Source organism: Coccinella septempunctata, chromosome 5, assembly GCF_907165205.1.
Source record: "Coccinella septempunctata chromosome 5, icCocSept1.1, whole genome shotgun sequence".
NCBI classification, from domain to species: domain Eukaryota; kingdom Metazoa; phylum Arthropoda; class Insecta; order Coleoptera; family Coccinellidae; genus Coccinella; species Coccinella septempunctata.
In genome coordinates this window covers 34,874,799-34,898,595 of record NC_058193.1, presented here as the reverse complement: position 1 = coordinate 34,898,595, position 23,797 = coordinate 34,874,799, and the positions used below count along the sequence as shown (strand labels likewise).

The window sequence follows — 23,797 nt, the reverse complement described above, 5'->3', positions numbered from 1 at the left end:
TTATGTTTATAATCCATGAACAATGGATGATTTCAATGTATGTGCTATTTGAAGGTTCTTCAAGATCAAGGACCATACCTTCAGAAAAGATTTCATACAAAATATTACTTTTGAAGTCATATTATGTGAATTTCACTCTTCAACCGTGTTAATACACTAATATCGCACTCAAACATAGCACCAACCATTTTTATTGCATACGTGATGACAGAAAACCAAGTTCAAAAAATCGATAGCAGATGATAAATGAATAAATAAATATCGCAGATAAGAACTTTATCAAATAGAATCTGAACAGGGAAAACTTTCTGAATTTTACATAAAAAAAACTCGAATTTAATGAAGATACGTCTTATCAGTATCACTATAAATCCATAAATACTTAATTATTTCATTTATATCTAGATGAAAATCAGAGGTGATATCAAGCATTATGTATTGGGTAAGAAAATGTGTTACAAACAATCCAAACAGGCTGTATATCGATCATAAATATGTTCAATGCGAAATAATTGATTACATAGAGAACTGTTAGTTTTCATCAAACCCATTCGCTTTAAACAAGAATTCTCGAATCCATTTTGGATGCTGGGTTTCACATCTTTAATTCGCAATATTTAAATACATATGTATATGGTATTCTCTCTTGGATTATCTAAATCGAAAATATACTCTCATTGCTTTATCAATAATGTAATGATACGGTATCTCCCACAATCAAATTTAATTATATTTATTCTGACACATGATGAAAATTCTCTCATCAGTTGAGGCAGAAGTTGAGAGCTATTAATGATAGATAACACTGATGTAATTCTTCTCAAATTCAGTTCGTCTAAAAATTTATGGTAAGGATTCAACAATACCTTTCTAAAACTGAAAGCACCCAATAATTCACTTTTCTCATAAATCTATATTATCCAGTGGATAATAAACGTAAAAATATGAACCAGTAAAAATGATATATAAACAGATCATGAATAATATGAGTAATATGCAACGAAAAATGACGCAAAAGTGAAGAATTATAAAACACAATTAAATTTCTTGCGATAAGAGTAAGAAAATATATTGAAAAATTCAATATTGTCGTTTCTTATTATCCAACAAGGTTCAGTGCAAGGTACAGATCGGAAATCATTTATGTGAGGAGATTGATGATCCACAACTAAAAAACTTAAGAAAAGACTGACGAATAACCGAATAAACATTCATTAAAAGCAAAGTTACAAAAATTAATCAATATATTCTGCTAGTTGTTCCAGCTCTCACAAGAGCACCAACAATTAAACATTTCAATGAATTCGGCATTGAAAATGATGGTATTAGTCACCTCATGCATAGGATAGGAACGTCCCCCAGAAAGACCAAACCTTAAAGGTTATGTGTTCATTCCACTATTGATTTTTACCAAATTTTCGAAATGTTATCAGTTTAACAATCCAGATCAACTTACGTTTAGACATTTCATACTCGAGTACACTGAGAAATCTAATAATAAGGTTTTGTAATGTAAACGACAGAAATTACACAATGCACTCGAACAAGAGGGGTGGATTTATTATCATAACTTGAATAGCACACAGAGAGCACAAAGCACCATTATATGGAAAATAATACTAATGGTAGCAAAAGAAATGACTAGAATAACAGATCACATATACTATTTGCGAAACAGATTCACATGAATATAAAATTGACATTCTCCTAACGTAACACTGACAGATCGGACAAGGCGGTTGTAATTTACAAGGGCGGTGTTGTCAGAGTGATTTGAAGTTTGAATAATACGAATTGTCAATGTTTGTTCAGAAGTGATGTGGAATTTCAAATAGATTGAAATTATTTGTGGATGCATTATCAACGACAAAAAAATATTTTTCACAGTTTTTAGTTGTGAGTCGTGCTGAAACAGAACCTACCATAATATTTTATCATAGGAATTTAATGAGAACTGGCAACAGTGTATAGTGATAAATGGAATAGTGGAATACTGAGATTTTTCATTCATGTTTGAAAATTTCGAAATTTGCTCAAATATCTGGAGCAACCAATATCGTGTATAGTTTTTCGTATCTATATGTTTTTTTTTCTAAGTAATCACGGTTATATGTATAGATAATATTGAGATATAAGCAAACGAAATATCCCCAGATTGAAATGACGTCATGATTTATTTTGGTTATAAATGTCAATAGAACTAACATTACCAATGTTTAAATAAAAAAATCTCTAACAATTAATAACATATTGAATAAATTCAATTTTATCGGCAATTATAGATTCCAAATAATGATGCGGACTTTATCTATATCTTGTAATTATTGCTGATAGCGAATATTTGAAGGTTTAACCCATATATTTATCAGATTTTCTATAAAAATATAACTTTTATGACAAAATAAAATTGTTTGAACTTTCGTGAAAATTTGAAAAAGTGAGAAATTTTCATCAAGGTTCAAAAGAGATCTTTGAAAGCGGGAAATATTCCCGTGGCAATCATAGGGAAACTACTTTTCCTTGGTTGGCCAAAAGAAGTAGACATATATTGATTAAAATTAAAGGTAGTTTATTTTTGTCTGAGACTGAGATGGTCTTCCCACAATCTTGAGAGCGCCCGATCTATTTTTGTACCTATTCCTTTAAATTGTGAGTTTCGTGTAGTTACTATAGGATATGGCTGTTATTGAAGACCAGCAATTTTGTCTGAGATGGAATAATTTTCAAGCGAATTTCACATCACAATTTGAAACCTTAAGGGACGATGAGGACTTCACCGATGTCACGATTGCATGTGAAGGTCAGAAACTACAAGCACATAAAGTTGTTCTTTCGGCTTGTAGCCCTTATTTCAAGGAATTATTCAAGGTGAGTAAGGTTTTGCGGAATTTGTTCTGACGAAAATAGCCCTGCGACAGCCGCCTCATCAAAAAACAATAAATTATACTCGGCTGGGCTTCTTGTATTAACAGGGAATTTCGATTGGCACGTATGGCTGCATTGAACGTGAAATTCAAAATTTCAAAAGTATATTTACGATAACATTGTTTTATTTTGATGGAGAGTGATTTGATAAGAGATTTTAATGCATGAATTGGAAGGAACTGTATGGATCATCCAATAATGTCTAGATTTATTTATATTTGGTTGATTTCTTCGATAAGAATCAAGATAAAAGAAATCAATAAGGAAGAAGGAATTTGATCAATGAATTTTAATGTTTGATTAAAAAAAACAATGGCATATTTGGAGTAGAAGTTTTCAAACAGAAATTTGCCCCTATAACTGATAATTATACAATTAATCTACATTATAAATCAACTCACAGCAACTCCAGATGAAAACTGTATCATACTTCACATAATATAACTAATGCCACTCAGTTTATTCGGCAAAATAGATGTTCTATATAAGAATCAACTTATCCCGCCAATATTATGAGAGCCAACGCCTTCTATGCAGTTATTACAGTTCGAATAATGTTACCGAGGGCCTGAGGGGTTAGAAACTACCACTTTTTATTCAAGTGCGCCCAAAGTCTACAGGGTACAGGTAGTAAAATTTAGGCAACACACTTTGGCTCAAACACTGTGATGAAAGGCGACCAGTATCTCAAAATTTTAAAGCTTCCCTCTCGGAGTATATCGAATGCTTTTTGATCAAGTTGTGCATATGTTGTGTATTTCTAATTCGTATTCTAGAACCACTGATGAAACTTTGATATTTCTCGTCAAAATTGTAGTTGTAATTTGTGAAACATAAAGCATCATTACTGAAATCAAATTTAGCAAAATTCTTTCATTGAAAAATGTCCTCGATATGAATCAATTGATGTCAGAAGTCAGAAAGATCGTCGACAGATTGGTTGATGATTTTTTCGATGATTTTTGATGATGAGATTCAGCATCAAAGAGAAATAGACTGGAACTCATCATCAAAACTAAAAAAAAAATGTAAAATGAGTGTATCTGGGAAAAATGACCCCGTAGTAAATAAAACTGAAGGTTTAGGGTGATAGTAATTGGATTCGAAAAAAAATCTGCTCCACCACTCTAAGATATTCTTCGATTGATACCTGTGAAAATTGGGCAAAAATAGTTGTTTGACGAACACGTGTCAAATCTGACTATAAAAAACGTATCTTCTCGTCATTTTCAGACAAACCCATGTTCCCATCCCATAATCTTCATGAAAGACGTGGAGGCCCAACACATAGTGGCCCTGATGGAATTCATGTACGCTGGAGAAGTGAACGTAGCTCAAGCCAACCTGTCGGCTTTCCTAAAAACGGCAGAATCCCTGAAAATCAGGGGGCTCACAGACACAACCACTTCCTACGACACTGAATCGCCCAAAGGAGAAGAGGACACCCTGTATCTCAACCCCCAGTCTTCGAAGCAGAAAATCAACAAGCCGCATATATCCTCATCCAGTACCGTAACCTCTAGTCAAGATATACCAAAAGAACTGTCTCCTAGTCCTAGTCCACCGCCCAAGAGGCAGTGTAAGTCAGAATCTGACGTCCCAAGGCTGAGGGCAGTCAAGGAAGAGTCCCTGAGCGGGGTGAATCCCTTCGCCTTACAGACTGAAGTGAGAAGTCAATTAGAGTTAAGTAAGACGTCTTTGCAGCCGAAGCTCGAACTGCCGGATTATTCTAGCGAGGATGAAATGAGGGAGGATATTTCCAATTTTTATGGGGGATCTGAACTCACCGAACTGCCAGGTGAGTTAACAAGATGTTCCAATAAAAACTGAGGGATAAAAAATTATCACAGATGAATTATTGTTACCATACCGTGCCCTAATAAAAAATAACGTTATTACTCACAAGAATAGTGGAATAGGAGAAGATATCAAGCAACAGATATTGAATAACTTTTAGAGACGACTTACAAATCTCATTTTGGGTTAGAAAATACCTACACCTAGTTTTAAAAATGCATGAACCATCAAAAAGATATCAACCCTAACTATCAATACTGAGAATATCAAATAAAAAACCGTTATATTTGCAGGGGGTACAGAGATTATACCTCAAACGTCAACATTCAGCCTTAAAGGGACAACACCTGAATTGACCCTACAAAGTAAGTACAGTACTGCTTGAAATGTAGCTGCTTTAAGTTCAGATTCAGATGCACCAGACTCCAGAAAAGTTTTCCAAAAATGTTGATAGCTTATTTATAGAGGGTGAAAACACCGTGTATTTGTAGTCCAATTTCGTAACACCCTGTGGAACATTTCTTGAAATTTGTAGAATTTACACTCAGTTAATTACAAAGACCATCCTTCCTCTATTTCACCTAGATATCTTGAAGATATACGTATTCAAATAAAAGCCTGGAATTTTAGATCAAAATCGAACCTACCAATATCAAGATTAGTGCATGCATATTCAGGTCTTTCGGCCTGGGATCCATAAATATAGTATTCTAGGCGTGCTTGCAACTATCTATGTTAACTAATGACTTGGTTTGTTGCAGCCGCTGATTCTAGAAAGCTACATTCATTGGATCCCAGGCCTTGCGAGGAATGTGGACGGGTATATAGCAACTTATCCAACCTAAGACAACACATGAAACTGATACACTATCCCACATACGTAAACTGCGACGTTTGCAACAAATCCTTCAAAACCGATCTGTACCTGAGGAGACACATGATAGGCGCTCACAACAACGTACAGAACCGAAGTTTTCCAGATACGAAACCGGTGCTTTCCCTGAACAGAGTCAAGATGGAGTTGACAGGATTCCGTTGAGACTGGAAGAACGTCGATGAGAGTTTAATTTTTTTATAATCGTATTTATATGAGCTACACTAGCGGATTTAGCGCGAAATTTCGGAGAGAATAGTGAAATGACAAAAGGAAGATCTGTTCTTCTTTTATATACACATACATAAGTACTTCTTATTTATTCCATTGTTAGTCTCCATGAAATAAAGTCAAACATTAAGGAAAATTTGTTTGTATCAGTTTACCCCATAATTATCGAGCCCTACATTGACGCCATTGAGGCCAACAATGTTGGTGATGATTTATTTTTAGAGATAGGGATATCACAGTATTTCACTGACTCAACTCAGAGTCGAACTTATTTTCTGTTGTTCAGAGAGATGTTTCATGAAAATATTTGAATGTAGATATGCTCAGATTCAGAAGAAGACCACCTGAAGCCTGGCTTAAAGAATTCGAAGAATCCGAACTTTGCAGTTCTTGGAAAGATGAGGGAAATAATAAGAGACTGGTAAGGGAGCCTACACACTTCTTCTGATGTTTTTCTTCGCATTTCCTGCCTAAACCATTTACCTTTCCCTTCTACTGCTTGCTCCACCTGACCTCATCTAATTGCATTCTTATTTTTTCCACTTTTTCATCCATTATCCTTTCAGATTAAATTAGGAGATGGTATTGAAGTGTACGAAGACCAACTGAGAAGTGTTAAATGGAATGATTACAGGAAATTGACCAGAGGACTAGCAACCATACTGTTCAGCCCAGCAGAGTTGGCTACTTGTTCTGTCACTGGTCAGAGATGGAGTAGGGCAGGGAGTGAAGAGCGACCAGTGAAACCAGCTTTAGATAGAACAAAGGTGCAAGCAATCATATGTAAGCATTGCATTTTATACTGGTCCATTAGGAATGGTTTTGAGCTCAATGTTGTTTTTTTTAGCTTATGTAGCTACGCGTTTTCCAATGGTTGAGGTTAGTAGAATAAAACAGGTTTTAGCCTACAAATGTAAGGAGAATTCAACAGCATTGAGAATGAAAGCTGTAAGATATTATGGGTAAGTTTTTCTGACGCCCCAAAATCAGTTCAACAATGAAAATTTTTCAGGAAACAAGTGCCAAAGTAGGCTTAGGAGGCATGCCTAAGATGACAAATAGGATTTTCTACATATCAGAGAGTAAACGATGATTTTTGTTCAACTTGAAAATTCGTTATAGAATTTTCACCAAATCGAAAAGAATTTTCGTTTCGTTGCTAATTTTTCGATTATCAATGAAACCAATCAGCATCGAATTTTTATCACTAATATCACGATATTTCTAGTCTAGCCTATTTGGGTTCAAATGAAAACGAATCTGGAGATAAATAGTGATACAGAATGTTAAGTTTTACCATTTTTTATGTTTGCCGAGGAGTTTCAATTTTAGGTTATTTTATCGTTGGGATAATAATATGAAGATTGTAAAAATATAAAGTTTATTATAAAAATTTTTACAGGAACGGTACTGTTATATTTCAACGATGTTGTCATAATAAATTTTTATTATGAGGATTTTCTTATTTATCTATTTTATAATACACACCCACAGAACAAGTTGTTTCGAATATATATTTCAGTGAGGTATGTGATGGGTAAAATATTACAAATTTCGATTTTAAAGTGATGAATGATACATCAAATAAAAAAGAGGCACATAACACAAAAACTGACACAAATATAAAATAAAATATAGAATAGAGGTATAAAGACATAAAATCTAACCTCAACATTCGAATACGTACTTAAAATAAATCAGGACATACGGAGATCTAATCCACATCGATTTGTTGCATAGGCCTCAAACTATCTGAAATTTCAAACTCGCATCCAGTTGAGGCTTTCAGCTCTTCAACACTCAGTCCCTCTGCTATTTCTATCAAGGTGAGTCCCTTCTGTTTGTCCACTGTAAAAACCCCCTTTTCCGTGATTATGAGATCGACGCATTGCTTTCCTGTCAAGGGCAAACTGCAGGTGTCCAAAATTTTGGGATCTCCTTTTTTGGAATTGTGTTCCATGCATACAACCACTTTGGTGCCTGGAGCTGCTACTAGGTCCATAGCGCCACCCATTCCTTTCACCAATTTTCCCTGAAATTAGCGATTTTTGCGCATTGTCACTCAGAAACACACTGAGTAGAAATGGGTGAAGAATCATAAGGTTTTCAAAGCGAAAAAATTGTCTTGAGTCATGTTCAAAGTGGGAATATTCAGAAAATAAGTCTTGAATGTGTTGATTTACCAGCTATATAATTTTTTTACTCACAGGTATCATCCAATTGGCCAAATCACCATATTTCGATACCTCCATAGCTCCCAACATCGTGAGATCTACATGTCCCCTAGAAATAATATGAAACTTTTTAATTGAATGCTGCAGTTGCTAATAATTAACTGATATATATCCAAATTTTCACAATTTTTTCCTAGAGTTCAGGAACATTATGAACAATACCTAACCTACCCTCTTATCATGGCAAAGCTGTCATCACTGCTGAAGAAAGAAGCACCAGGTACTACAGTCACTGTCTCTTTTCCAGCGTTTATGAGATCGGGGTCGACTTCAGAGAAAACTGGAAAAGGCCCCAAGCCCAATATGCCATTTTCAGACTGCAAGAATAGCCTCAGGTTCTTGGGGATGTAGTTTGAGGCTAACATTGGCATGCCTATACCTAAATTTGCTGTGCGAATTTGTTCAGGAAATTCAATGTGTAAATGAAAAATTCTAACAGCTTTTGTAGTATAACTACAAACTATAAAGGAAAAGGATACCATACATGCCATCTTTGAATTCCAAAGCTGCTCTCTTGATGATCCTTTCCCTAAGAAGATCTGATTTTCTTTTTTCTACCTTAGAATGACTGCTATCATGATTTGTGGTTTTTAATCTCTGAAAAGAAGGAATTCCTTGATACAAAATTAGTTTACATGCATATACACTACCAGAACAACAAAATTTACTGGTCAATAGTTAGTTGGTATGTACCTAAGTACTAGGTAGTTAGTAAATCTTCGAATTTTGTCTCGGCATATCAGAGTTTCATTTTGAACCTTGTGGGGTCAGAGGCAAACACTTTCTAGGCGATAAAGCTAATGTTTCTCAAGAAGTTGAGTTTCAAAGTGGGCATACAGAGAAAAATCATTTTCTCACCTCTACTCTTTTCTCGAAAGAATCACCCTTGATTATCCTATCCACAAATATTCCTGGCACATGGACCTGATCAGGACCTATATCGCCTATATTCACAATTTCCTCGACTTCCACGATGGTTGTTCTCGCTGCTTTCGCCATCGTAGGATTGAAGTTTCTCGCAGACTTGCTATAAATAAAATTGTTCAGGGATTATATATGTCGCGACAACTGAATACTTATTTCATTCATGCAATACTTTCGGCGATCTAAATTCGATTGGCGGAATCGTTATTGTATGTAGGTACAGAGAGCGTTGATAATTGGTGTAGTAATGCAGCCAAGCAATTCATGTGGGGGTTTCAAGAATGACAAAATACACTGCGCAAAAAAGTTAACGCACATTCTGAAAATCTCAATTTTAATGAAAGTTAACTCTACATTGACTTTATAACTTATTTTTTATATTCTCTCGGGAAGGTTTTGAACGAAACAAGACACATTAAATGGAAGAAAAATTCAGGATTTCACCCAATCTTATGTGGAAGAAGAGAAATGAACAATTTTCAAAATACTGAAATGCTGATAAGTGATTTGATACTTGGTATTTCCACCCCTTGCGTTAATTACAGCTCGGCAACGACGGTTCATACTCAAAATGAGTGATCTTAAAATGTTCTGATCTAATCCTTCCCAGATTTCTCCGAGTTGGATTCCTAAGTCATTAAGAGTAGCTGGATGATTTTCTGAACTTCTCAGCCTTCTATTGAAGTTGTCGCGAACCTGCTCAATCGGATTGATATCTGGACTTCTTGCTGGCCATTCCATTCGAGAGACTTCAACCTCTTCAAGGTACTCCTGAACTATGCGCGCACGATGGGGTCTGGCATTATCGTCCATAAAAATGAAATTTTCATCAATGTATGGGGCAAATGGCACTACATGCTCTTCAAGAATGTTCCTTATATACTTATCAGCATTCATAGCTTCATTATCAGCGACCACTAGGTCTGTGCGAGCAGTCAAAGATATTCCACCCCATACCATAATCGATCCTCCCCCGAAACCAGTAGTATTCAGGAAATTGCACTGAGCATATCTTTCATGTGGACGTCTGTATACATGGGAACGTCGATCACAATGTTAGAGGCAGAATTTAGACTCATCTGTGAAGAGAACTCTTTCCCAATCGGCCTCTTCCCAATGGATATGCTCTCTCGCAAAATCCAAACGCGCCCTTCGATGGGCTGGTGTAAGAGCTGGGCCTCTTGCCGCGACACGAGGCCTTAAATCATATTCTCTGAGGCGATTTCTTATTGTCTGAGTGCTAATTTGCACCTCATGAGTTTGCTCAAGCTGAATTTGAAGGAGGCGAGCGTTGTCTCAACGAAGAAACTCTCAAGTAACGTTCTTGAATGGCAGTTGTTACCCGTGGTCTACCCTGTCCTGGTCTTCGGACATTCATACCTGTCTCCCTGAATCGCTGCAACATTCTGGACACATTTGTATGGGAAACTCCGAACCTTGCTGCAATTCTTGTGTATGTCCACCCTTCTTCTCGCAAAACTACCGCTTGGGCACATTCCTCTTGGGTCAAATTGCGTGTTTCGCGTTGCATAGCGATCGAGTGTAGAGAATCAAACGAAAGAAAAACTATTGATCACTAGAATTGATCGAGAACAACTGATTTTAGAATGGAGCCAATACATTCAAAATCTGATAATATCATCTTTTCTTATTCCTGCTGGGAAAAAACATCTGTATTGAAGAAAATCGTTGAAAGTGGATAACATATGCATACATAATTCTGATAAAAATAATTATCATTGAGAACAGCTTCAGTTGTAGAATGAATTTGAGATTTCCATAATGTGCGTTAATTTTTTTGCGCAGTGTATTTGGGGGGCCCAAGAGGGAAATTCAGGATTTACTAAGAGCGTGTCATATTAATACCCTGTAGAGTACCCCTACCACAAATTTGACCTGTATATAGTAGGGCATTGTCTAATTATGGAAAATGACTGTTAGGCCGTGTTTCCCAATATGTCACCTACTTGAATATCAAATTTCCGAGTGGATCTGCCTTCCAGGCCTTTATGAGAGCATAATCGCCAACAATAGCCTCTTCCATAATGTAGGGCTTTCCATTAAAAACCTCTGACTTCCTGGCGTTACTAGATAACTCCACCTTTCCTTCTTTATTATATTTTATCGGAACTCCACCTTCGTGTACCAATGTACCATAGGCTGTTGGAGTGAAAAAGGCCGGTATACCTGCTCCACCAGCTCTTATTCGTTCTGCAAGAGTACCCTGAAATCATCGAATCGTGATTTAGAAACGTTCCTTTTTGAAACATAAAAAAATGTATACCTGTGGCGTCAACTCTAACTCTAACTCCCCTGTTAAGTACTGCCTCTCAAATTCTGCATTTTCGCCAACGTATGAAGCTATCATCCTCTTGATTTTACGTTGAGATAGCAACAAACCCAATCCAAAATCATCTACACCTGCGTTGTTTGATACCACTGTCAAGCCCTTCGCATTGTGCTTCAATAAACCCTTTATCAGATTCTCTGGGATGCCACATAAGCCAAATCCTGAAAAATTGGCAGTCATTAAGAGAATCATTCCATTTTTTCTGAGATGCGATTTACTCACCACCCACCAGGAGTGTTGACCCATCTTTGATGTCTTTCAACGCTTCTTCGACATTTTGGAAAATTTTGTCGTTGCTACGATTTGGTGTCGCAGCTGTGGAGAATTTGGTAGAAGCTATCTGGAAATTCACAGATTATAAACAGTTTTTCTGGATGGGAAATAGCTCATTATTTGCTATTGAAATCCATATCGCAAACGAGGACAATTCCACAATTTTCAAAGAATGAAATAGGTTGCGAAAAACCCAAAAAATCAAGATATGTACTGAAAAATTCTAAAAGGAAAACTGTTAATTCTCATAGATAATAGAAAAAATACAATAGGGCAATGTTTCCCAGACAATACCAACTTTAAACCATTCCAATTTGGAAGAAAAGCAATAGACCGAAATCCCGAATTTAATTCTTCCTTGTAAGTCTGTCAACGTCGCATCTCAGTGTTATTGACACCTTCGTCGATAAGAGGGAAAGTACACCGAAAACCGACGATTTCCTGAATCGATTTACCTTATTGGTCAACCTCTGCAATATTTCCAAATTTTTTATGGCAACTCTCATTCTTCTCTCGCAGGTTAAGTTCACCAACTTGGACATATCGGTTCGATCAATTTATCAAATCTTCCACCATTCGGAGGTTCTAACCTCAAATCACTAGCTCCCTGGAGATGACCCCCACTGTTGAAGTTGAACTGAATTAAAAACTCCATCGCCTATCCATCATCGTGCAAGGTTATCGAGTCCCAATAAGATCATTGTTTCGACACCGGGGTATTTCACATTTATTGACTGCTCGGGAATAAATATTTTGAACATAATGACGATATCGGGGGGGTTTATTGAGGTTCAGGAGTTGTTCACGTAGGTGATTTATTTATAAGGTTTTGCGAAACCTGGTGGATTTGTTCATAATACAACACGATCTGGTTTATTTGCGATTCATCTTTTTCCTTATCATTTTTTTTATTTCCGCGTTTCCTTCAAATGGGGATTTGAAGATATTAATTCAAAATGATTACTTATTGCCCATTGCTAATTTTTTTCAATACGCACGTCCAAAGATAGCCTAATTCTTCTGCAGAAACGATAAAAAATCAGTTCATTCTAAATATTGAAATGATAATGTTCAGTAGAGAGTATGGCAAACTACAGCCTGAGAAAGCCTTTGCATACTTCGATCAGATTGTTGAATAAGTCTTGATCATTTTCTCTCCAAAATTGTGGTAAAAGCAGTCCGAGTTCTTGAATTATATGTGGAGGTAGTTGATGAGAATCCAAAAAGCTCTTTTCGTAGCTGATCCAAGCGTGTGTTCAATGGGATTGAGATCTGGCAACCGACGGGGCCAAATGATCGTGTAGTCAAAGTAACTTGCTTAAGTTTTACCACCGAAAAGATTTAACATCTTCATCGAAACGCGTGTAGTGGTAAAATCATGATTTTTTTCAAAACAAACACTTTTCAGAAATATACTGCTGTGGCATGGTCTTGGTTGGATGCTAGGGGTGGTTACCAACACAATAATTACTAAATTCGTATGGAGAATATTTACACCTTTATTTTATTCTGTATCGAAATGTGTAACAAAACATATAATTACGTATAGTACTACAACTATTGCATGGAATATTCTTTGTTCATTTTTCAATAGGTAAAAAACGACTGATAAAGATAACAAGCAAAGAATTGAGACAAATAACATATCTCGATCGACAACTATACGAATCATTCCAACTTTTTTTTTGTAAAGGAGTTCTTGAACGAACAAAGTCCAAACTCTTTTATTCATCCACTATCACTTCATCCCCCATTTTGGCACTTTTCTTATGTCAGTCTGCCGTCCCTTGCGTCTGTGACGGCCCCCCAAAGCTCTATGATGAGATCATCCGAAAAACCGAAGGCTTCCAAGTCGGAATTATCGATGGCATCGGCGAAATCCATAGAGTTTGTCTTATCGATTGCACATTCCCAGATTTGTGTCGCCAGTTCTGAATCGTTGATACCCAGGAAGCTCTCCAGGATGGAGTTGATTTTATCGATGCCAGCGTCCATGATATCGTCCTGCAAATAAACCACAACCAATTGTAATCACCAGGAAATTCATTGATGAAAAAAACTATGACTAAAAATCGTTAATTTCTTCAGGGTGTAAGTGAATAATTACCTGTTCTTGAATTTCAGCTTTTCCGCCAGCTTTGAATCTTAGGGTACCCTTACCATTACCTATACCCTTTTTGTTCGATCTCACGCTACTTTTGGGCGCGATACTGCTGAAACCAGTCTTCAAAGGCTCCACCAGGCGAATAGTGAACGTCGAACCTTTAGGGATCTCTTTCAGGAATTTGGCCACTTCGAAATGACGTTTTCCCACCATGTTGAAGCCGTCCAACTTCTCTATGTGATCACCAACCTGCGAAAAAACATAAAAATTCTAATCTGAGGAAAAAATTCAACCCTATTTCGGAGGATGCCTCATAAATGAAACTGAACCTCAATCTAGAATCTAAAAACGAATTTAACAAACAAATACCGAGGTAGTTAAAAAATTCCAACGAAGCAATTCGAGCAGAAAGTTAATAAAATCTGGTCATAGTTGACTGAATGAATTCTAACAATCTGAGAGCATTTCTGGGTATAAAATTCGTGAAATCATTGTTACGTTTTATTGATCTATTTCAACATTGACCTTGTTGATGAAGTCTTACTTATATGGAAAGAATTGTAGTTTTTTTGTGTTGTACAGGCTGTCCCGAAATTAATGCAATTTCTGCATTTCCTTTTCGGCTTCAAATAATCCCTAATCTCACTCAGGGGAAAAAATGTCCCACAAGTACACCTGAAGCTAATTTAGGCTTGAAACACAAGTATAATCTATTTTTTTAGCGATGGCTTGACGTCACAGCTGATATAGATCAATGTTGCCACCTTGGAAACGTCCACAATGCGATTTTTTCCCTTTCATGGTACCTTATGGATTCATGAATTCCTCAGATTTCTCTCACTTCACGAATAACTCGCATACCTCAATAAAGTTTCATCAATTTAACGAAATGAGCGGAGCGTTGAGCAATGCTCGGGTGCGTCCGTCCATCGAGGAGAGACACTGTTAATTGGACTTGACACTGATGGAATTACGATTCTGTGAATGGAACTGGTTGCGGGACTTTTTGCCCTGTCCAAGTCAAGAACCCGCAGCCATGTGCGACTCTTTGGAAACCTTAGGTATGTTCTCACCTGTATGTGAGGTATGTTGTGGATAACGGACCCCTCCTTTATTCTCTTTATGAAGGCATAGCCGGCTCCATTGTCTGTGATCGTGAGGCCGAGAGCATCTTCAGTCTTTTGCAGTTCCACCTCTTTCGCCCTACCTGAAACAAAGCCATCGTCTCTTGTCCAAATTGATTGTGCACAAGCGAAATAAAGCAAATACAAAATACGCCATAATGATCTAAAAATGTCTCATTGGTTCACAGAAGTCCAACGAAAATAACTTCAACTGTCTGTGTAACATATCCTCGATGATACAGAGTCACAGAAAGAGGTTAATTTTTCAGGAAATGTCTCTCTTAATTCTTTGATATTTTGTTCTTATTTTTTTTATCCACCATGGCAAGTGACATAGAAAACAGCATAGTATTGATGAATTTATCACCTACAATAATATTTTTTGAATACATCTCTTTGAAATTTGAAAAAAATTGGGTTTTCCGAAAATGATTTCGGAGAATCTTTATGGTTGAGCACAATTTTGTTGGAAGAATCTCAAAAACAAGCTCTGAGTACCATCGAACGTGACAGAAATATTCTCTTTACTCTCGCGCTATAAATTTCCCATGCTAATGCAGTAGTAGCCTTTATCGTATCCATTTTAAGTTACGGCTAAGTTGAAAGAATGAAGAATTTTGTGCAACAAGCGAAAAGATAAACGTGCAAGAATGTGCAACCAGATACTCAACTAGAGCTGGGGTCAGCAGGGTCCATTGATCACAGAGTAAAATTCTTCATATTGAAATCGGATTTCTCAGTCTGATCGACTTTCATAAATTGATGATCAAAACTGATTTTGCAACTTAGAAAGAGCAATAATGATAACCTATTATTGTTTCATTCGTCCTCTGAGAACTAGAACAGTTACTTCTTTTACTTTCCCCTTCGAGTCTAGGAGATCTTCACGCAATATTTTGGTTCGTTATTTCTTTTAAATGGATGTAAAATTATACCAAATTATTAGAGAGAAATGTACCTGTTACCCGACTGTGTGGGTTATTTACAACAATGATGAATATTGTCATTCAGTTAGAAGAATTTCATCAGTGAGTATTAATCAATACATATATTTTTCGGACAAAAAACTGAAGAGAACTCTGCAATTGGAATTAGAGTTGAAAAAGAAAATAATGCTTTTCCTATTACCCAAAATTGAATCAATTATTGTTTTCACACTTGTACGTTACATTCTGAGGTCAATATACTGGTTGAAATACATTTTACCATTGTCACAAATTATATAAAATCTTACTCTGAAAATAAAACACTTTTCAAGTTTTACAGTAGATATTATTTCTTCACCTTTTCTGTGTGCAAATATGAAATCTTCCAATCCTATTTGTCCTCCTAATAGCTTTTTCATGTCTGTCTTGTGTGTGTTCAGTGTACAGAAAAGTATCTGAAATGAAAAATTCAATCTTAGAACATTAATATCACCCAGAAAAATCATGATAGGTCTGAATGTGATACATATTCAAAAAGAGCAAATATTCTAGTGAAAAATCTTGATCGGAGTATGCAGAGTATGATTGAAATATACTCCATCAACACCTGGTTGCTCAATGTCGATTTTATATTATGTACGAAAATCATAGGAAACAAAACAATACAATTATAATTCGCATAACTGATAATTATTGCTTTGTGGATATTCGATTAGACTTGTCGAACAATTGCAGAACAGGCTTGATACGTTATTTTATCATTGAAACATTTGTCCTCCTACAAGTTTCAATGCCGTTTAGTCAATGTACTAACAGGAATAGACTTATATACATAGCTGTTCATTAGCGTAACGTGGTAATTTGAATAACAGTTGCATGTTAATCTAAAGCCCGCATAATAGAATGAATATAACTTTTAGAGCTTCCTTATTTATCTTCGAGTCAACTGTCATAGCGATTTTGAATGGCTATATTTAGACTTCGAAGAGATGACCCCTTTTTGTAGTTGAATGAAGAATTTTCCAATGAAACATGTTGATAAATCTTGTTTGAAATCAATAACACAATCGTAGAGTTGGGAAATGGTTGTCCAATTGGATTGTTATCTTTACTTCAGAGTATTTCTCATGGTTATCAAGTGTATCTCTCGTAGATTCGTGATTTTGATGAAACTAGCTGACCATAGAGATTCCGAAACATCAAAATATGTGTTCGTATCATAAACTAGGAAGATATCATCAGTCAGCATGCGAATTTTCGATCGTGGAAAACTAACAAGGCTTTTGCAGCAGGTGAATAATTGAAATTTTCTGAATGACAATAGACAGCTGTCCTGAAGCGGTATCACGGTTTTTGAATACCGGAAGTTGAGCACTGTAGTGAATCCGCAAGAGGACATGCAGGAAGAGTTGAATAACTTTATATATTCCAACGAGTAATACGAATTCGATCATTTAATCACAAAAAACATGTAACATTTTTTCACATCAATCTTTCAGTTGTAAAAATGCCCAAAATCCAATATTCATGGACTCAATGACTGTCTGTCATTGACATTTTGATGACGATAGGCATTTATGGTAGTATTAAACACTCATGGTTGATGAAAATCATGTGATTCTACCAAATACCTCATTAAATAAAAATATCATTACTCCCAAATGTTGAATCTTGAATCATCTACAGAATTTCATGTTCTATTCAGTTTCCAAACTAATCCCCCACAAAAACTACTCGAAGAAACTCCAGCTAGATTCTTCGTTCTTCTTAGATGGACCGATTTGGAATAAGCTCACAATTCAGTCGATTCTCACAAGTCGTGAACGATCTTATCTCGCTCCACATTCAAAAGGGTTCAAGCAGAAAAAGCGCAATATTTCCTCGTATAAAAACCTTATTCGAAATATAGTCAGCTCGACGAAATTTCGTCATCGAAATATCATCATCGCATTCGGAGTCAACGAACAATAGGTTGAAAATGTTGAAATGTGATCGTTAAGTTCAAATTCCTCGAAGGAAAGGTCAAAGAAGACGATGGGTTCAAATGACATCGGTAAATTCACGAATTGCACAATTCAGATTGGCAGTTATTGAATAGTTGGAGTAAATATTGTCTATTGTCTCAGGAGTAGACGGAAATTTATCAGTAGGTACTCCTGCAAATGGGAATGGAAGATATTCTTCCACATCTTCTGAAGATCACCAGAATCTGCACAGCAAAGATTATAATCTTTGCTGCACAGCATTAACTGGCAAATGCGAACAAAAATAATGCTTTGCATACCAAATTTCAAACCAGGTTTTGTGGCGTGTCTGTACCAAGCTTCTACTTCTCACACAGCCCTTAACACTGTGTTTAAGAGGGCTGTGCTTCTTATAACCAGTTTCCGATGAGATAATGGGACAAGGCTTGTTGAGAACAGGGATAATTAATTTTTATACCAACCATAACTTTCGTGTAAAATACAACTTCATCGACGATTTCAATCATACTTAAATTTTCATGTTAGGATATAACTTTTTTATTTTACAATTTTTTTTTCGTAATTAGCTAATTAAGAAAATGGAATTAATCTAGCAAATCTACATGTTTCATCATTCAAAATCGAAACAAAATCTACTTAATATAGAATATCAACGGATGGTGTCGATTATTATCATTGAAAAAGCTAGGATTTTCGAATAGAATCTCAAGATATGTTCATTAAAATATCGATAACTGAGTTTCCATACTTAGGTTATAATATAAGTGTATGTAGATGTATGTGCATATTAATCTCATCAAACTTAATCAACATGAAGTTGAAATTACACCGTTACTCATTAGTGGACATTTACATGACGCGAAATGCAATTTCTTGGACGAGATCTTAAGAACAACTTGCACATCTAACTAGCTCATTGGTAAAATTTTAGCGTTCACATGATTTCACATTTTTAGAGCAAAAAATCATATATACAAATAAAAATAGTTTCGTAATTGCAGCTATGTAAACGTAAGAGCTAGAGAAAAATGGATGGCACGTTTCTGAACCCGATTTTCAAAAATTGGATAATGGCCAAACCGCACTGTATCTAAGTCCGAAAAAAAAATTATTCATTCAGCTATATCGACCAGGTTCAATTTACCGACTAATTCGAGGTCGTAGATCACGAATATGCAATTAGTTTTTTTCTACGATCAGTATTTTGGGAAATAAATCACTTTAAGTGGAAAATTTCTAAAAAATTGGTCAACTTTGAGGAGCTGTAACAGCCAGAAAAAAGGCGCTGGACATATACTGATTTTTTTGGTGATAGACTGATCCTTTGCGAATAGAAAAATCCAACTTTCATACATCTACCAAAAACACTTCTGATTTTATGAATTTTTCCGCGAAGGTCCAAAAACTCGAATTTTTCATCGGCCATAATTTGAAAAATAAATTTTTTAAAAAATATCTGTTTGCATATTCGTGTTCTACGCCGTCGAATTAGTCAACAGTATAAATTTGGTTTTGATCAGAGACAAAAAATTTTTTTCAAAAAATCGCAATTTTTCCATACACATGTATGGAAAATTTTAAAAAATTTTCGATCTCCCCGATTTCCACCAAAATTGGAGCATTTACTAAATCGGGGTCGTAGATGACGAATATGCAAACAGAATTTTGCTGAATGGATTAGTTTTCAAGTTATGGTCGATGGAAAATCGGAAATTTTGGACCTTCGCGGAAAAAAACATAAAATCTAAACTGTTCACGGTAGATTAATGAAAGTTACAGAGATATACCATCGAATTTTGCCCACCTTCACGTGAACGTCGATTCTTTGCTCGATTTTCTCACATTTATTAGAAATTTAAGAGAAAAATCTTCCAAAATTCCCGAAACAAAAGCTATCATTAACTGTAACGCCAACTTCCTCTGGGAAAAAATGTACATTTAATGTTGAAGATTACCTCACGATGAATACAATAAACAGAACCATTAAAGAGAGCCGAATAATAAAATGTAGGTGAGGATAATGACTATGTATGTTTTCTTTCCTGATTACGATACGACAACAAATTTTACGGTAATTAAACCTGAACGGCATTGAGAACTGCTGGCCGAATTCAATTCAGAACATATCAAAAAGTATACATACACTAAAGAAATGAAGGTCGCACCAATAATATTGAACGTAGGTATACGATAGAAATATCAATTTGGCTGGGAGGAGCATATTTTTTTCATTATTCTACGAAAGGCCACCTAATAATTGAGAAGAATTGAAATGAGGGAAAAAAGGACAAACAATTCGACTGCAACGATAAAAAGTAATGAGAAAGGGTAATAGGTATATGACAGAGGAAATCCAATTAAGAATTAGCTATTTTAAACTTGTTTCTAGTATGGAGAGAATTTTGCAATGCATAAATTAAGGCAACCCATTAAATCTGCGATTTTATGAGCCTCAAGGTCATATATTCGACGTGTTTCGTTAAGTCCTTTGATTAAAGACACTAAATAAGGTGATGAAGAGTGAATAACAAAATTAAAAGCCTCTTGAAAACATTTTATCCATTTTTTCAATCCAATTTTCGCTAGTTCCTTCTACAATGAAGCTCTATGTAAATGTAAGTTCATTTCAGGACGCTTCAAACTTTCCCATTAGCTCATTGTGTTTTAAATGGTAATCAATTAATTTTAAAAAACGCTGCTATAAAAAAAAAGTTGTTTTTGGACTCCATTTGAGTTGAAAAATTAGTTGAATGGTAAAAATATTTGATTCTCTTTCTAAAATAATGAATTAAACCAAAATGCACACTCTCAATAGTGCATAAATTCATTGGTTCGTTTTTGCGAGTTACTTTAGCCGAATGATCGATCCTCTAATATAAGAAAATAAGCCAATATTGTTCCTCATCAGAACACTGGACTATAACTTCTTCCACATAATCTGGTCTTCTGAGAAACAGTTAGTAGGTAACCTTGTACGGATTGCTTTCATAAGAATTCCTATTAACTATAAACAGGTCAGATATGGTGACTGAATCACGTTTCTGATAATGAGAGTTCAAGAAAGAGATAAGGTGAATAAAAATTTGTGTTGGCTAGAACGAATATTTCCTTCTGATTCTTCATCCAGGTTTCAGCTTCATGAGAAAATTCAATTTATTCATTGCTAAGTCTTCACCAAATATGGGAGGAAGCAAGTGAACACTACATAGTGAGGTTTGTAAGTCCTGAAGAAACTTTTGAGTGTTACATTTCATTGGGAATTGAACCGACTAAAAAAACAACCTCGAAAAGATAAGTCATGATGCTCTCATTTTAATCCTTGTCGTTTTGTATCTCCGAATTTCAAAACACTTCACCAATCGAAGAAAATAATGATAGATACCTACAAATATTCGCAAATTACCTACTATATATACACGATGAACAAGATAACGGAAATAATAGAATCCCTTTGATGATAGCATTGCAATCTTTCATTTTTCGAACCAAGGTAGCTGATAAAATCGGAATAAAAATGATTCGACCAATACTGTTTTCATTTCGTATCTATTGAAACGATTGAAATTTCATGAAACAAACTGCAAACTCAGAAAACCAACAGAAAAAATTATTGGAGTTCAAGAACAGTAGATTTATGTGTTTTTCCCCCACATGACCTACAGGATTCAAATTCTACGTATACAGGACTACGATAACCCATCAAAATTCTTCAAAACGAAGAAGATACCCTATATTTATGAAATTTTTGTGCAATTGAAGTGACGCTTAATGCAACTTCTTAAATTTGAATGAGACAAATTGTTTCTTTTTGCATAAAGGTAACTTATTATTTCCAATTCATACGTTTTAAGTTTATTGGAAATAATTTGGATGAAACAGTAAATAAATAGTTCAATTTATTTACTTTAGGCTAATGAGAATAAAAACGTTAACACGTGTTTTCAGATATTTCTTTGTATAGGTAACAATATAGTAAGAAGTACTATCAATAGTAGGTAACTGTCGCTAAACTAATTAACAGAAACAAACTAGATCGTATTGAAAAGAAATGATCATGGCTTCTGGTAATTATGTCAGAAGTCATGAAGAATTGTGTGATTCTCATCCCACATCACGTCCAACTAGGAAATTACCACGGTTTTAACGCACAAAAATGTGGCAAAAACTGGAAGACAAATTCGAAATAAAAAGGGCTTTTAACATGCTCAGAAATTGTCCAATTCCAATTGGAAAAATTTGGGGTATTTATGGTTAAATCAGTATTACAATACTCACAGAAAATATGCCATAAGATGCGTTATGCATAGGGAGTAGATTTGTGGGGGAAAAACATTAATGAAATGAGCATTTTCATGTGTTTTTTGAATTTTCAGATCGTTAGATGAGCACTGATGGAAAATAACCTTTATTCAGGACAGTTAGATTCGCCCAACATCGTTTTTCTTCAGTTTTTCAAGGAAACTTCGTATTATGAGCATGTGAGACGTGAAATTGCGTCAAAAATGCTCTGAATTTGATACAATTTCACGATATTTCAACTCAAACTATAAAGAATCGAAAGTTTGTGTCCCTGGGATTTGCGTTCTATCCAAAAGGCTACTGAGAACTTGTGTACATTCAAAGAAATGAATGTATAAAAGACCGTTGTCAATGATCCTCGATTTTTGTACCTTATTTCATCAAGTTCTTACTTAGATTTGGAAGCTGCATGTTCCAGAACGTAAACTGTGAACTTTTTTTGAGTTTTAGTTATTTGTATGAGCAACCAGAAGGTGCCAATCTACAACGCGAAGAAATAACCCAACACTCACATCTGACGGCGGGAATTCAAAACATTCCGCGATCTTCTGGTACAGCTCCTTGACATTAGAAAATCCTGACACGAAGGCGGTCGGGCTGCCATGGGCCAGCTGACAATGGAACTGCAGCAAGGACTTGGTGACAGGAGTAGCAGGACTCACGGGCCCATGATGAGCTGCGTTTACGTGGTTGTGGTCGTTGTTGTTGTTGAAGGGCTCCAACGTCGGCTTGTTCTTGTACTTCTTGAACATCTCGCAAGTATAATCGACACGGCCGCGCGTTTATCTAAAACTGGGGGTACGAAGTGGATTTTGGAACCGACACCATGATCCGATACCTTATCACCTGATAGCGATCGCGATTACATGCATGCCTTCGTTCCCGATCAAAACGCACCGCTTTACGTGATACACACAATCTCACTTCTCTATGTACCGAACCGTACTCTGCTGAAACAGGTGGGTAAGCTGGGAAACAAGTTTCGATGCAAGTATTCGTCAAAACGTTTCCATCGCTCAATGTTTACTATCCTTTTTCATGGGCTTCCACTCCGCCAGACGGAAGTGGGGCACTCGCTTTTTATTAGCGTAAATGTACAGGCTGATTCGCGGTCAATGAACAAGTACAGTGTGGTCCAACGACCTCGTAACTGCAACTCCCTGAGTGCCATCCCTTAAGGTATAAGAGGTGTTGCTATACCTCATGTTGAAGATCTTATCGAGTATTACCTGATCCTGAAATTTCGCTTCAAAATTCCCATCGATAACGAAACGACAGGTAAAATAAAATAGGGAAAGAGTACTTACATTTGTGATCAGTTTAAGATGCTTGAAATGGGCACCATTTACGCATTTACGCGCAAAAAAATTAACGCACATTCTGGAAATCTCAATTTTAATGAAAGTTAACTCTACATTGATTTTATAACTTATTTTTTATGTTCTCTCGGGAAGGTTTTGAACGAAACAAGACACATTAAATGGAAGAAAAATTCAGGATTTCCCCGAATCTTATGTGAAAGAAAGGAAATGAACAATTTCCAAAATACTCTGAAATGCTGATAAGTGATTTAATACTTGGTATTTCCACCCCTTGCGTTAACTACAGCTCGGCAACGACGGTTCATACTCAAAATGAGTGATCTTAAAATGTTCTGATCTAATCCCTCCCAGATTTCTCCGAGTTGGATTCTTAAGTCATCAAGAGTAGCTGGATGATTTTCCGAACTTCTCAGCCTTCTATTGAGGTTG

The 23,797-nt window shown here is 35.8% G+C and overlaps 4 protein-coding genes across 6 annotated transcripts in view; 1 reads left to right on the top strand and 3 right to left on the bottom strand.

Annotated features, from left to right (window-relative positions):
* LOC123314448 (trafficking kinesin-binding protein milt) overlaps positions 1–1,732 on the bottom strand; it is a 57,802-nt gene extending 56,070 nt beyond the window's left edge. The window contains exon 1 of one of the 2 annotated variants that reach the window (XM_044899743.1): positions 1,457–1,732. The gene's annotated coding sequence lies outside the window, so the exon portion shown is untranslated. Of the gene's footprint in view, positions 1–78; positions 211–1,456 lie in introns of those variants that run through there. The other variant, XM_044899744.1, reaches the window with a different exon arrangement.
* A 706-nt stretch (positions 1,733–2,438) lies between these two features.
* On the top strand, positions 2,439–7,284 carry LOC123314450 (longitudinals lacking protein, isoforms H/M/V-like). 2 transcript variants are annotated; one of them, XM_044899747.1, is made up of 7 exons: positions 2,439–2,868; positions 4,159–4,723; positions 5,016–5,087; positions 6,145–6,248; positions 6,394–6,610; positions 6,675–6,789; positions 6,840–7,284. In XM_044899747.1, exons 1-7 carry the CDS (start codon positions 2,677–2,679, stop codon positions 6,856–6,858), a joined length of 1,284 nt encoding a protein of 427 aa, XP_044755682.1. In that variant the 5' UTR covers positions 2,439–2,676; the 3' UTR covers positions 6,859–7,284. The 2 variants fall into 2 exon arrangements, with proteins under 2 accessions (XP_044755682.1, XP_044755683.1); XM_044899748.1 differs by lacking the exons at positions 6,145–6,248; positions 6,394–6,610; positions 6,675–6,789; positions 6,840–7,284 and adding an exon at positions 5,484–5,963 and having other exon boundaries at positions 2,441–2,868.
* Positions 7,195–12,253, bottom strand: LOC123314449 (succinyl-CoA:3-ketoacid coenzyme A transferase 1, mitochondrial). Its single transcript, XM_044899745.1, has 9 exons — positions 12,064–12,253; positions 11,558–11,675; positions 11,270–11,496; positions 10,953–11,209; positions 8,920–9,088; positions 8,541–8,658; positions 8,233–8,449; positions 8,035–8,110; positions 7,195–7,859 (listed from the first exon to the last, which is right to left on the bottom strand). The coding sequence occupies exons 1-9, from the start codon at positions 12,148–12,150 to the stop codon at positions 7,542–7,544; spliced, it is 1,587 nt and encodes a 528-aa protein (XP_044755680.1). The 5' UTR covers positions 12,151–12,253; the 3' UTR covers positions 7,195–7,541.
* Positions 12,254–13,087: 834 nt separating this feature from the next.
* Positions 13,088–23,076, bottom strand: LOC123313642 (PDZ domain-containing protein GIPC3). Its single transcript, XM_044898609.1, has 5 exons — positions 22,559–23,076; positions 16,121–16,217; positions 14,786–14,919; positions 13,716–13,961; positions 13,088–13,612 (listed from the first exon to the last, which is right to left on the bottom strand). Exons 1-5 carry the CDS (start codon positions 22,796–22,798, stop codon positions 13,376–13,378), a joined length of 954 nt encoding a protein of 317 aa, XP_044754544.1. The 5' UTR covers positions 22,799–23,076; the 3' UTR covers positions 13,088–13,375.
* Positions 23,077–23,797: the final 721 nt, after the last annotated feature.

Bases quoted from the DNA above. Each gene is read 5' to 3' on its own strand.
- LOC123314450 (XM_044899747.1), top strand. From the start codon at position 2,677: ATGGCTGTTATTGAAGACCAGCAATTTTGTCTGAGATGGAATAATTTT. The intron at 4,724-5,015 runs GTGAGTTAACAA...TTATATTTGCAG, and splicing joins TGAACTCACCGAACTGCCAG to GGGGTACAGAGATTATACCT. The intron at 5,088-6,144 runs GTAAGTACAGTA...ATTTGAATGTAG, and splicing joins ACCTGAATTGACCCTACAAA to ATATGCTCAGATTCAGAAGA.
- LOC123314449 (XM_044899745.1), bottom strand. From the start codon at position 12,150: ATGTCCAAGTTGGTGAACTTAACCTGCGAGAGAAGAATGAGAGTTGCC. The intron at 11,676-12,063 runs GTAAATCGATTC...GTGAATTTCCAG, and splicing joins TGCAGAGGTTGACCAATAAG to ATAGCTTCTACCAAATTCTC. The intron at 7,860-8,034 runs GTGAGTAAAAAA...CGCTAATTTCAG, and splicing joins TGGCCAATTGGATGATACCT to GGAAAATTGGTGAAAGGAAT.
- LOC123313642 (XM_044898609.1), bottom strand. From the start codon at position 22,798: ATGTTCAAGAAGTACAAGAACAAGCCGACGTTGGAGCCCTTCAACAAC. The intron at 14,920-16,120 runs GTGAAGAAATAA...GCTTTGTTTCAG, and splicing joins CATATTTGCACACAGAAAAG to GTAGGGCGAAAGAGGTGGAA. The intron at 13,962-14,785 runs GTGAGAACATAC...GTTTTTTCGCAG, and splicing joins ACAACATACCTCACATACAG to GTTGGTGATCACATAGAGAA.